This window comes from Suillus plorans (genome assembly GCF_016647745.1).
Source record: "Suillus plorans strain S12 chromosome Unknown HD556scaffold_36, whole genome shotgun sequence".
Taxonomy (NCBI): domain Eukaryota; kingdom Fungi; phylum Basidiomycota; class Agaricomycetes; order Boletales; family Suillaceae; genus Suillus; species Suillus plorans.
In genome coordinates this window covers 344,232-358,025 of record NW_024537420.1, presented here as the reverse complement: position 1 = coordinate 358,025, position 13,794 = coordinate 344,232, and the positions used below count along the sequence as shown (strand labels likewise).

The 13,794-nt window shown below is 48.0% G+C and overlaps 3 protein-coding genes across 3 annotated transcripts; 1 reads left to right on the top strand and 2 right to left on the bottom strand.

Annotated features, from left to right (window-relative positions):
* Positions 1–661: 661 nt before the first annotated feature.
* HD556DRAFT_1481803 (uncharacterized protein) lies at positions 662–2,821 on the bottom strand (the record flags this gene model as incomplete). Its single annotated transcript, XM_041308637.1, has 6 exons — positions 662–1,066; positions 1,118–1,185; positions 1,233–1,384; positions 1,433–1,607; positions 1,660–1,761; positions 2,054–2,821. The coding sequence occupies 6 exons, from the start codon at positions 2,819–2,821 to the stop codon at positions 763–765; spliced, it is 1,569 nt and encodes a 522-aa protein (XP_041159122.1). The 3' UTR covers positions 662–762.
* Positions 2,822–6,405: 3,584 nt separating this feature from the next.
* Positions 6,406–10,272, bottom strand: HD556DRAFT_1309322 (uncharacterized protein; the record flags this gene model as incomplete). The annotated part of the gene is made up of 12 exons (XM_041300260.1): positions 6,406–6,650; positions 6,692–7,057; positions 7,112–7,248; positions 7,297–7,478; positions 7,531–7,715; positions 7,741–8,321; positions 8,352–8,376; positions 8,404–8,533; positions 8,573–8,730; positions 8,781–9,157; positions 9,510–9,699; positions 10,059–10,272. 12 exons carry the CDS (start codon positions 10,270–10,272, stop codon positions 6,406–6,408), a joined length of 2,790 nt encoding a protein of 929 aa, XP_041159121.1.
* A 1,745-nt stretch (positions 10,273–12,017) lies between these two features.
* Positions 12,018–12,470, top strand: HD556DRAFT_1239418 (uncharacterized protein; the record flags this gene model as incomplete). The annotated part of the gene is made up of 1 exon (XM_041298039.1): positions 12,018–12,470. The coding sequence occupies one exon, from the start codon at positions 12,018–12,020 to the stop codon at positions 12,468–12,470; it is 453 nt and encodes a 150-aa protein (XP_041159120.1).
* Positions 12,471–13,794: the final 1,324 nt, after the last annotated feature.

Here is a 13,794-nt window from a genome sequence, read left to right as displayed (position 1 = left end):
CGTGGTCCTCCGGACCTATTCTGCTTCGGACTTTGTCCTTGCAGCCTTTCCTCTGTTTGCTTCTACTTAGGACGTGTCCTAAGTAGCCATTACACGTATCCGTATCAGGACGAAACCTCATCATAATTTCCGGAAGTTCCTCCGGAACTTTCCCGCACTTGTCCGGAAGTTACTTGCACTTGTCCGGAAAGTCCTTCCGAACTTTCCCGCGCTTCGGACGTCCTTCAGACGTCCTTGGACTTTCTTCGGACATCATTCTGAAATTAAGGGCACATACTCGGGTAAGGGGCGCAGCGCACGAGCTGAAGCCAAGCCCCTCAGAATCAGTCCTACCCTTTGTGCACGGTCTTAACAAAAATCCACAGAAAGAGGAGGTCAATTGAATCCTCTTGCATGTGATGATAAATTATGTTGCCATTCGTCGTTGTCACCAAACCTTCTCACAGATATAGTGCGCAAACTTATTTTTCACACGTTTTGGGCTGTTGGTACACATATGATTGCATTACAAAATCGTCAACAAAAGGGAGATGGACATGACCTGTCTTGTTCCGACACATGGGAGTACTAACATTACATGTGAAAGCTTCATCTGCGCAAGAGACAACTGAAGTGATGAGGTACCCGAAGTACAACAGTGAGAGGTACACAAAGTACAACAGCTAGAGGTACCCGAAGTACAAAATCGTGAGGCGCTACTATGAACAACCGAAGGCAAGCAAAGTCAAGTTGAATGAGTGGACAGCACAATTCTTGCCCATGTTAGTAGCGAAACTGCGAAGGCCCATCTTCATAATGAGAGTCACCAGCTCCCCTTACTTGGAACCTCTGATTGAAATCATTAGCATAATTTTGCCGGTGTGAGTGAGCAGGACGTCCAGGATAAGAATCATCATCGCTAAGCGCGACAGGAGAAGTCTCGCGTTGCCTGTAGGTGGGCCGATAGTACCTTGAGCGAGATGGATCTCGCTGAGGGTATACAGGAGGTGAACGAGAATATTCACGGCGGCGGTTTGGGGCAACAAAATTTCTGTCCTCACGACGAGGGCCTGGGTAGGGCGCAAGCCTAAGCAATTAAGTTAATATATGTTGGAAGTTGTGGAAAGGTAAGACATACTCCAAGTCTGCATCATTACGAGAGTCAGCGGGACGCTCTTCCATGCAGCGCATGAATGTAGGGTCAACCTGAAGAAGATCAACATTGAGTCTTGACGGAATAGCGTAGCACTTACCCGTAAAGGTTTCTTCGCCTTGAACGGCAGGCTAGTCTGTTGTCTTCCACCACTGACAGGTTCATCTCTGCTTGTAGGCAGAACAGGGCGAGATTCACGATCAAACACATCTGGGACTTGAGGAAGATGAGTGTCCTCGCGGCAATGTACTGCTGTGAAATTGGTAGGGTGACATTGGTTTGATGGCAAGTGTTACGGACTAGGATAGTTCGAGCTCTCCTTAGGCGGATTGCCTAATCTGATAGCGGGCTCGCTATTGGAGAGACGGGGATCTTCTCTCGAATGAGAGGTTCGGGGGTTCCACTTAAGGTAGCGTCGGCTTTCCTTAAGGTGCGGCTTTGACTGAGTGATTGGGATGATCACACAGAGGAAGTTCTGATGAAAACCTAGTAGATTAAAGTAAGGAACATCTACTTTAATCGTCTACCTTATATAAGGCTACTCTATCGTGTCTAAGCTCAGCTTGAAGCTGGGTTCTAATCTGCTTATCTATTGAGTCAGAGATAGCGTCCATGAGGCGGGCTTCTTTCTAAGATAAGGAGCACGAGGCATCCTTCTATCAGTACACGAGGCAACACGAGGCTTGCCTTCTATCTTGATAACAAGAATAGGTCTTCTAGACCTATGTCGTCATAGCGGTCCAGACCGCTTATCTAATCCGGCATCTCCCGGAGTTCTCTTCTATATCGGACCGGTGTTCTATCCTGGGTATCGTTCTGTAGCCGTGCAGGTGGCAGAGGGCAGGGTGGCAAGGGGCCTGTGTAGTTCATTGTAACATTACCCCTTCACTATCGTCAAAGTCACCGGCTTTGATTATCTACGACGTCTTCCATCGTCAAGGACGGCAGCGCCGGTTTCGTGGACGTGGAGACGGATGGTGCGGGAGTTTCAAGGTCGAGGGACAGTTCGGTGGGATTCCGAAGTTCTAGGTCCGTGAGCGCCTTATGGTTGTGCTCCCAATCTGAGAGAGCTTCGAAAAACTTCTCTTCATCTGTAAACTCTTGTAGGACAATGCGTCCGTTGAGTCCAGGACAATTTATGGACAAATGGCTGGGTCCGAGTTCATCGCAGATGCAACAAACATAATCGGGACACTTTTTCCAATGATGTCCGTATCCTCCGCAGCGCTTGCATAGCGTCATGCGGGTACGATCTATGGTAGCCTTTCGTTTTCTAGGCGGGCGTACCGGACGGATTTCTTCTTCTTTGGCCTTTCTGGTTTCTACAATTTTAACAGCTTGGTTCGCGATGTCGGGGAAGTCAAGCGGGAGTAGATGGAGCGCGAGGCCGCGGATCCGTTTCTGTAGATGAATGACGGCGAGTTTCTTCGTCTCTTCATCAAGGTCAACACGATTGGCTACATCTTCTAGTAGCTTCGTGGTTCTTATAATGCATACGGCAAGGGAGGTGCCTGCTGCAAGTCTGGCATCTAGCTCACCAAGGATGTCGTCGATCACTTGGGAGTATGCGGGTGTTAAGATAGCCGCTTCGTTGAACGCGCTATTCTCAATCGTTCTGAGGATACGTCCGTAGTCGGAGTCCTTCAGTGTTACATTGACGGGAGAGTTTTCTTCAATAGAGGTCGACATGATGGAGGTTCGTTGGAAGGATGTTCGGGGAAGTCAGGGTTTATATCTTCTTCCAGATCGTTTCAAGCTCCGTTTGATTCATGCTTATCTTTTGTTTCTTTATCTCTTTATCTCTTATCAAGGTTCAATCGTGAGGGCTTATCGATGCCTCGTTTTCCGCTATCAGAGGGGAGTGCCGTGATAGGTGCGTTCTTTCCTTTATCCTTTGTTGGTTATCAAGGTTCAGGAATCTTCATCAGAGGGTGTTGGTCATTGCCATGATGGGTCGGGTTCTCGAGGGTTCCGTGGGTTTGTAGGAGTTTCCATGGAGTTCATCTCTTGATAGTTTAGCCTCGTCTCGGAGATGGTCGAGGATTTTGGAAAATCCCGAGTTTCTAAGGGGAACGATGGCAGAGGCTTCGATGTCGTTAGGTATGATTGTTGCGAGAGTTTCTGACGAGTATATCTTGTAGAGGGTTTATGTGGACCTCCAAGAGTGCTCTAAGCTCCGCTTGATCAGTTAACTTATCTTTTAATCTCTTTATCAAAGTTCAATCATGAAGGCGTGGAGTGCCTCATGGTTCTCTTGGCAGAGGGGAAGTCACCATGCCAGTATGGTTCTGTGATAGTTTCGAGTCATTCCGGACTATCAGAAGTGGAAGTTTTGCGTCATTGCGGACGTGCGTGTCTTGATCTTTCGTTTTAGTCGAATTCTGTCAAGATCTGGGATATGTCGTTTCGAGATGTTCTTTTAGTTGATTTCTCGATCGGCGTTCTAGAGGGTTCCATGGGCTTGCAGGAGTTTCCACGGAGTTCGTCTCGTGATAGTTTAGCGTCTTTCCGGACAGTGGCGAAGTTAAGGCATCCGGGGCTTGCAGGAGTTTCTCGGTGAGTTAGTCTTGTCTTCAAGGTGAAGGGGTCCGTTTCTCCGGGTTCGTCCTTCTATTCTCAGTTTTAGAGTCGTGATGGACTTGGGATAGTTTAAGGTCTTTCCGGACCGAGGATAGTTTCAAGTCATTTCGGACTTCTGCGCAGTTTATAGTCGTGCCGGACTCAAGTACAGTTTATAGTCATGCCGGACTTATGCGATTGTCGATATTTATAGATAAGGGTGCGACCGGGGTGAGGGGAATTAAGAGTAAAATGAGAATTTCACCCCCCAAGTAGGCCGTTTGATCACCGATCAAATCTAGAAGTCTAAATCAAGGTTTCCGCAGTCAGGGTCAGACTGATCCGTGACTGGTGCGATCTCTCCCTGGAATAATCTAACATCCACAGGGTCGTCCTGGCGGGGACAGTGTCTTGCGATACGCTTTATCGTTCGCTGAAAGTAGTTTTGCTGTTTAATCCGATCTACTTCCATCGGAGTCGTCGCGGGTTCTTCTGCTATGGCAGGGGCCGCGGGGGCAGTTCTAACGATTATCTCATCGTTATCTTCATCGTCAGTTTCTTCCATCATTTCCTTATCGGCTGGTGTGGACACGAGGAATGGGCGAGTGACTGGTGCGGTTCTCGATCGTTCTGGGAAAGAAACGATCGGCTCGGCTCGGTTGATCCATTGATCAGCGGCCGGTTCGTCTTCTGCTAGTTTATACTCTTGGCGGAGTCTTTTCGGTGATGGCGCTTCTGCCGTGACTACCGATCTTCCTTTTCCAAGAACCGAAGCAGGTTCTGCTGAAAAGACGTACTTCTGAGTTTTCTCCGGTTCAGGGGCCGGTCTTGGGATCTTTGCACGAGGGGGTTCCTCGTCGAAAGTGGCTCTGCCTTTTCCTAAGATCTGGGCAGGTACTGCAGAAAATCTATATTTATCTGCGGGTGGTGAGGTGGCAACTAAGTCCGACTGTCTCGTGGACTTCTTCTCGACGTTCTGGGATGTCGAGGTGTGGGGTTCCAACGGCTTGGTAGCCGGTGCGTACTCGAGGATTTCGTGGAGTTTCTCGATCGGGGTTAGTTTCGACTCATTTCGGAGATCTTCCATCGGCGAATCAGCCGGTTCTGGTAGTTTAGCCTCATTTCGGAGGTTCTGCGTGACAGGTGCTTCTGTCAGATCTAGTTTATACTCATCTCGGAGTTCTTCTTTCTTCTTCGTCAGGGTGCCTACCTCCCTTCTTTGGCGCGTGCTGCGCGTCCTCTTTTCTCTACGGAAGAGCGGCTTCAGCCCGTTCCTCTTCCTACCTCTCTCAATCATTCTCTCAAGTCCTTTCGACTTGTCAGTGGCAGGGATGGTTACCGTACCTTTCTTCCAATCTATGGAGGGTTTCACAGCGGCCAGCCATGTGAATCCGAGTAAGATGTCGTCTAAGCGCGGCATTATGAGGAATCGTCCATGCATTACTCGGTCATCGATCTTTATGATGAGTCGGCAGAATCTTTTGACGTTGCCTCCTATCGTTCCGTCTCCGTTCATTACCCTTTTCGGTTTCTGAAGGAGGTGCGTTCTAATGCGATATTTCCTGCAGAGTTCTCTGCTTATAAATGAGTCGCATGCGCCCGAATCTATGACCATGGTGGTCGTAATGGGCGGCTTAATGATGGACATTAGGGTGGCGGCAACCCGTAGTTCTTTCTTCTTGGATACGCTGTTCTTGTTAATTATTATCAGCGGTCCAGTCTTCTCCTTACCAGCCGCTGTCTTGCGGACTGTTTCTTCTTCGATAATCTTTCTCCTCATCGGGCACTTGTGGTCGTTGGCTTTATGTCCAACGTGATGGCAAGAAAAGCATCGTCGTTGCTTCAGGTGGTGTCTTGTATCCATTCCTGAAAGGTTGGCGGCGGCGTCGGTATTTCTTCTGATCATCATGATCTGTGTTGGTGCGTTCATGGTAGAGGGAGTAGTGCGAAGGGACAGTGATGGGCTTAAGGATTCAAAGCTTCGTGCGTCTGTCTTGACAACTTGTGGATAGCTTTACGCCGGTCTCGGCGATTTGGTCACGAGAGTAGAGGTCTACGCTTGTCTCAGCGGTGCGGTCGGTATCGATTCAACGGCGGTGCGTGATGAGCAGGGCCGGGAATGTGAGACTTTAATCTTTTGTTACGGACTAGGATAGTTCGAGCTCTCCTTAGGCGGATTGCCTAATCTGATAGCGGGCTCGCTATTGGAGAGACGGGGATCTTCTCTCGAATGAGAGGTTCGGGGGTTCCACTTAAGGTAGCGTCGGCTTTCCTTAAGGTGCGGCTTTGACTGAGTGATTGGGATGATCACACAGAGGAAGTTCTGATGAAAACCTAGTAGATTAAAGTAAGGAACATCTACTTTAATCGTCTACCTTATATAAGGCTACTCTATCGTGTCTAAGCTCAGCTTGAAGCTGGGTTCTAATCTGCTTATCTATTGAGTCAGAGATAGCGTCCATGAGGCGGGCTTCTTTCTAAGATAAGGAGCACGAGGCATCCTTCTATCAGTACACGAGGCAACACGAGGCTTGCCTTCTATCTTGATAACAAGAATAGGTCTTCTAGACCTATGTCGTCATAGCGGTCCAGACCGCTTATCTAATCCGGCATCTCCCGGAGTTCTCTTCTATATCGGACCGGTGTTCTATCCTGGGTATCGTTCTGTAGCCGTGCAGGTGGCAGAGGGCAGGGTGGCAAGGGGCCTGTGTAGTTCATTGTAACAGCAAGGTCGGGGGGCTTGGAGTGACAGGAGATTCATGATCACTTGGCAGCATGTCGTGAGTAGAGGGAGTCTGACCATCCGGATGTGCTTCATGAGCTGCTAATATATCTTCAGGGACAGACACCTTAAATTTGGCGGAGTCGACCAGCTTGTGTAGCACAACATCCAAGGCACTGGTCACCAAGGGAATGTCGAACATCTCCGGCACCTCATCATTGAGCTGCTTGATACATTCTTGCACAATTGACATCAGAAAACAAAGGTATAATGATAACGTGGAAATGACATGCCATCTGGCCAAGCTGCGAACTCGATCTCGGGTACATCGACATCTAATTCACTCATGACATCTTCCACAGTGCACCCCTGATTTCGGTGCTTGCCCTTTGACTTCTTTTTCTCTAGCTCTAACAAGCTCTCAGCTTCAGTGCGGAGTTCTGCCTCATAATAAGAATGTGCTTTGCGCTTGATGAAAGGAACGACAAGTAGCTTGAGGTGCTGAGAACTTAGGTTGTGAGGATTGAATTCGGGACCGATAGGAAGGATGTCTTCAGGCCAGTTCTTAATCATGAACTTGTACTGGAAAGCATAGTCAAGAAGCTTCTGCCACTGGACTGCTTTGGGTCGATACCCAAACTTCACTATTTGAGCAGACTCCAGTGAATCGTTGAATTTGGACAAACTTGAGTACTCACAAGTGTGCTCGAGTACCATAATTGGCCATATCCTCCTGTAATGGTCGTGGGGAGCCTCGTTTGGCTTTGAAAGTAGAATCTTGTAAGCCCCTACTCCCCCCATGAACTGCGGCACGGATATATTGTAGCCTTTCGCTCTGTGAATATATCAGGAGGTAGGAAAAGTCCACAATAATAAGACGTACTTCATTGCAGTCACGACCCAATCTAATATTGCGCGAGCATCCAGTTGATGCTCATTGATCAACTTGACTATGAGGTCAGAGCCCGCGACAAAGCTGGACGCCTGTCGAGCAGCCTCGTCTTGTGTTGTATCAAATATACAGCTGATGGCCTCGACTCCTTCAAGGCGAGAATAAGCAGACAACTGTATTGAGTCATTAGTCGTAATTTAGAATGCGCTAATGAAGTAGATGTACCTTTCTTGCAATATCCTCCCTCATTGATGAAATGGTCTTGGCGCGTGATTGATTGGTATTGCTGCCAGTAACGTTGTAGTTGAAAATGATGTCCCACTCTTCGTCATCCTTGCCCATCGCATGATAATGTTTGTGTTGATGTTCTTTCCAGTCGATGATAGCTGAGACTCTCGAGTTAGCATCATCTACACCACAGAATGGGGGACTGACATTCTTTGTCCTTGCGGGGGTGTTTATCCATGAACCAGCATTGGTGGGCATTCCAATCAGACTCTGATTGTGAATGCTTGATGGACAGACCAGCCTCAATGAGAATAGCGCGCACGGACTTGCCATACTTGGCGCCAATCACCCGAGCTTCTTCTGCTGTTTTCTGTCCAAGTTCCTGAGCCTCATCGATGCCCTCCTGACATAGCCATCCACACTTTAAATGACCTGAGGGTTCGTCTTCATTCTCACTGTTGTCAATGTCCGGCGTCGGGCCAAAGACTATACTGGCTGGAGTGGAGTTGCTACCATGTGAAATAGATGCATGCTTCTTGTGAACGGTTGTCGAGTGAGATGTTTTTTGGGAAGTGTTGGCCAAGGTAGTTTCAATTGCTGAAGACCTTTTCCTGCGCTTAGCAGGCGGTGAAGACAGGCTGTTGTGGTCGAGGTCGAGGTCTTTGTTTGCATCTGACTCATGGGCGGAATCTTGATCAGATGTTGCGGGGCCTTCACGGTAGCTGGTATCCGATGAAGAGCTTTGAGAACCATCGTCGAAATGTAAATTGTAGCTGCCTGTCTTGACCCTTCAAGGCCGAAGTCTCCTGGCTGCGCACAACAGATGACCATCAGCCCTCCCCACTAAGAGAAAAGTAAGATAGTACATACCTTGTGAAGTCTCGAAGTCCTCGTTATTTTCGCCACCCTCAGGCTCTTCATCGCCATCCTTGGCATCATTGTCGCTATCGCCTTCTACATTGTCTTCATGGTGACAACCGTCAGCCTTCCCAACCATATACTAAATGAAAAATAATATACCTGAAGTCTTTCCACATACGGAGCCATCATTATCCTCATCCTCGTCTTCGTTAGCCTGGCTGTGTTCACGGTCTTCATTGGTCATATCATCATCGGCATCATTGTCGCTACCGCTGTTCATATCATCATCCATGCGAGTGTCCGTAACGGGTACGTCATCGTCGATGTCAGGTGTATCTATGAAAGGGGTTAGTATAGTTATTGTTGTGAATGCCGCAAATCATTACCTGGGGGATGGTCGCTTTGCAACTCCATTCCAGAAGAGACGGAGTCCACTGTGGGTTTTACGTTTTGTTTGCGAGGGCGAGCAAGGACTCGAGCATAGTCCTCAAAGGTCGTACCCGAGGAACGTCGGGGTAAAGGACGAGGTTTTGGCCGGTTAGGGTCATCCGGAGCAGGAGATGACTCGGGGACAGCATTTCTTTGGCACTTATTATTTTGTTTGGCGGGGGGGTTGATATCAACACCACTGCGTGTGCGCATGACATAGGTGTCAGACACTGTGGGGTCATGAGTGCCAGTACCGGTAGCACCACAACGGGCTGCATTTCTGGTAGACGGTGCCATTGAAACGTAGATGGGCTTGATACTGAGAAAAGGGGTGCTTTACACGAATGTTGAAGCAGGGCAGCTTGTGAAACACAAAGTCTTACAGCTAGATTTCAAGACTCGAAGTCTTGACAGGACAATAGAAGAGTACAGAAAACTAATGGTTGCGAGTCAAAAGAAGAAAGATTCTTGTTTAAAAAACACAAACATTGCAGGTTTTAACTAATGGTAAGGCGCCCAATACACATCAAGAAATAATATTCCAAAGTTATAATCCCGCCCAATCGACACCGAAACGAACAGAGGTACATTGAAAGAACATCATTAGAAAAATGTGATATTCACCGCAAAGGATCATATACTAACTTATTGGGGATGGCCCACATTAAAAAAGCTTTGAAACTTACGAAAATGAGGGTCCAAATGGGTGATGGGGCAAATATGAGCTTCTCCGGTCATAAGAATCCAGGCTACTGGCGGTACTGATGATGCCATGGTCATCATCAAAAATCTCCTCCAGCGTGTCGAGAAAAGAATGCTTACAATTATATGCACCAGTTTCCCTGCCATATTTTGCATACCCCAAACTTTGATTATCTGTTGTAAGTAGAATGAAACGATTGTATAATTGTAAGATGGGGGAGGACGTACTGATCGGTAGTTGGAATACAAAGATGTTGAACATTCAAGATTCCCGCAGACGATGAATTGAGTTGCTGGACATGCGCTTGCGCAGAGAACGAATAGATAGTGGCGCAGTGTTGAGGCATCTGACTCATAGTCAGACAGCCAGACAGTGCTGGATGACGCGAAGTCACCCAGCCAAAGCGTGTCTGCCTCGAAGGCAGAACCATGCAATCAGGCCAGTCGATGCGGTGGAGACAAGGGTAAAAGATGAGGATGTCGTTGAAAAATCCTGCATGTAATCAATTAGAATAGAATTAATGGACACATACATTTGTAGAGGATGGATGTGGGCGAGGTGTTGAGGCAGGTAGGACCGTAATCTGACTCGTAGTCAGACGGCCAGATAGCGCTGGATGACACGAAGTCATACAGGCAAAACTTGTCTGCCTCGAAGGCAGACCATGCAATGAGGCCAGAGGTTGAAGATGGGGGGCAAACGATGAGGGCAGAGGGCAGACGATGAGTGGAAATGGGGCCAAACATTGATGAGATTACTAAATTGGTCAAAATCAGAAGGGCCTTCCCAGGCTTTGACCTGGGCTTTCCCACTCTAGATAAGGGCTTTCCCACACTGAATCAAAGTGTGAAGTCCACTTTGAACAACTCCAAACACTTTTCCTCATCCTCGACGCTACTCCTCATTGCAGCGGTTCACATTCCCCAGCCTCTATAGTCTACCTTCGTGGTGGGCGTACTTTGAGCAGCAACTTCGTGTTGTTTGCTACTATCGATTGCTTAGACTTCGGTCGGCAGTCTTGTCATCCACCAGCTCAGTATCTTGCTATGACCACCACGCTTGGACCGCCACAGTTGTTCCACAACCAGCATTGTCTTTCACTGTAAGTATTGTCTTGCCACCACCACCACAATTGTCTTCAAGTGCCGGCATTGTTTTGCCACAGCCAGAACTGTGTTCCACAACTGTCTTAAATCACCATAACTGTCTCCAGCCGCTAGAACAACCTTCTGTCCAGCTTCACTGATTCATTTGCACACTGCTGCTGATATACTGATCTTGCTCAATACTGCTGTAGATCTTCATAGGTAAGTACATTCTTTATATTTTGTCACACTATCACAACTGACATTGGGTCTTTAACTAGAATTGTTCAAGACTCCTGTCGCGCTCTACAGTAAGTTTCTTTACTACATTGATTTATGCTATCATTACTGACATCACGCCCTCATCAGATCTCTCCAATCTTTCAAGACTCTTACTATCTGCCTTCGTGGGTCTTAGACTGCTGTAGACCTTCACAGGTAAGTACATTCATTATATTTGGTCACACTATTATGACTGACATTAGGTCTTTAACCAGACTCGCTCAAGACTCCTGTCGCCCTTTACAGTAAGTTTCTTCACTACATTGATTCATGCCATCATCACTGACACCATGCCTTCATCAGATTTCTCTCCAATCTTTCAAGACTCTCTCACTATCTGCCTTCATGGTAGCATTTAAATCGGCAGTGACTTCGAGTCGCTGTTTCATTTAAATTTCCTTCCTCAGTGACTGCGAGTCGCTGTATCTTTCCCTGTTCTCAATATCACGGTTCCTGGAGCTACAATCATGTCGATTCCTGTCTTCAAGCCATTCATGCGCGATGGTGACCATACGTTTTGGCATCTTCGTACCTCTACTACTCTTGATTGACGATATACAGGTTACCTGACTGCCACTGATGCTTTCTGTGTGGCTACATATGACCACTGAGTAATCACAACTCCTAACATGAAATTCATTCCTCAACCCTTCGACAACGAATCCGACATCATTCAAGCGCACACAGATGGTAGATATTGGGCCCTGGATCCCTTCCAGTGGCCGCAGATGTATGACGACTTATACGCTCGAAGTTTTGCAATCCCACGCCAGGAAGCCTATGCGGACGACTCAAGCATGATGTACGCATGGTTCAGACCAACTTTTGCAAGTGACTTCATGCCCATTTCTCCCGGCAATCTTTTTGGTCAACTCAAGACCGACATTGTCGGCCATCTCAAGCGCTTGTACGAGAAGGCCAATATGTGGGTTAGCAATTACAAGGTTGCAAGGTCCCACAAGGAGGATCATGTAGTTGGGTGGGCGCATGCAATGCACGCTGTCTATGAGCGCTTCCAGCAAGCCATGGCCTGGTGCGACATCATCATAATCATTGCTGAATATCAGCGCTGGTTTCTCGATATCTGGGCGGTTCTAGACTATTACGAAATTATCGAGCCTCGCATGCGATTCGTCGACACTACGCACAAGGTTGACCCCAAATGGATGGGTTGTTTCACTGATGATGTCGCTATCGCCACAAAGGTGCACACTGCTGGAGTTCCTGTCTGGCTTATCCGTGATGCTGAACTTGTCAATGCCAACATGAACATCGTCAAAGTTGTTTCGTTCACACCACCCGATGACCTCGTCATCGGCATGTATCATGATCCCGTCAAACTCTTTGCCCAACCATTCGACATCATCACCAGAGGTCCCAATAATCACCGGCATCATGAGGCCACTCGTCAGCCGTATTCCAACTTTGAGAAGCTGCCGGTTCCAAAACCCCAAGTGGAACAGATGGTAACTAAGGAGTCATTGGTAGGAAGGGCGCGTGTAGACAAAGGGAAGGCCAAAATGAGTGCCAAGCTTGCACCGTGTAAGTTCAGCATTCTTCTTTCATGGTTGTTGTGACTAATTAATTCCTCAGACAATGCAACCGCTCCGTGTCAGAATAAAGCTGTATCTGGCCGTGACAAGTGGTCTGATATAGATCACCCCTATATGCCGCCAATGAACTCTTTCTTCAAGATAGTGTTGTAGAGATTCGCGCCTCTCAATGCCGGCCATATGGCCCCACGAACCACATATTCCTTACATATTCCAGCTCTTATCCGAAGGATCAGTCATACGCGCTCCCGCGCGCGCGCCATACGTTTGCGCCTCGTTCGCGCGCCTCATACGCACTCGCGCACGGAAGCGCGCGTCCGTGCGCCTCCCCTTAGGTCTTCTCGCGCCTACCCATCTGTCTGTCTGTCCTATGTCCTCACTGATTTGCTGGTGCGTTATTCTTATCTCTTTCATTGAATTGATGTGCACTCGGTCCGATCCCCGCGCTTACATACAGAAAGTCTATCTTAGACTTTAGATTATATTTAGAGTTGATATGGTTACTCGGTTCGGTACCGCGCTCGGAAGCGCCGCATAGCGCTATCTCCCTTCTTAAATAGAGGGAAGTTCTTTTACTTCGGTGACTACTTTTCCCCCCATTTATCACAGTATACTCTCGCGCCTCTATTATACTTGAAACCATATCCCTTATCACTCATAAGTGCGCTCCCGCATACGCGCGCGCCTCTCGCATCTCGCGCGCCCTCGCATCGCTCACGCGCGCTTCACGCGCGTTACCTTCTCGCGCCTACCAGCGCCCGTCTAGTTGACAGAGTTTCCCTCCACCTTATTCGCGAGGAACTTCTCTCAGTAGCTGTCCTTTGGGTCGAGTTGTATTCTCGTATCCAGGTCTTGCTGTAGAGCCCCCTTACCTTTAGTGTTTTCACCCACAGTCAAGATTCCTCACCTTCAGCGTTGGAGGAAGCAAACAAAGATATCCTCCGCATCAAGCATCCCAGAGACAAAATGGATGATGGGTACTCGCTTCCTGATCCAGGTTTATTCATTAATGTTCTTTCCCCACAATCCTTGGTGAAGGACCTTGCCAACTGGCTGGCATGCCGCCCTACCTGGATAGAACGTGTCTATGATGAAAGGCCTCGACCTCTTCCTCGCGCCCAGAAACTGGCGCGATTTCTTGATATCTCAGCACGCTCAGGAACCTTTGAACATGCGGACGTCAGGCAAGACCAGCAAGTCGAAAGCAGCGACTGCTTTACTTTTCCAAAAGGAAGTTCCAATACTGCGGTGTAGGGATTCATTTCTGGCTGGGCTTGTAGAGACTGTTTTTACCTTACCTTATGTTGGCACTTTTGTAGCTTACATAAGGAAGTTATCTTTTCACCAG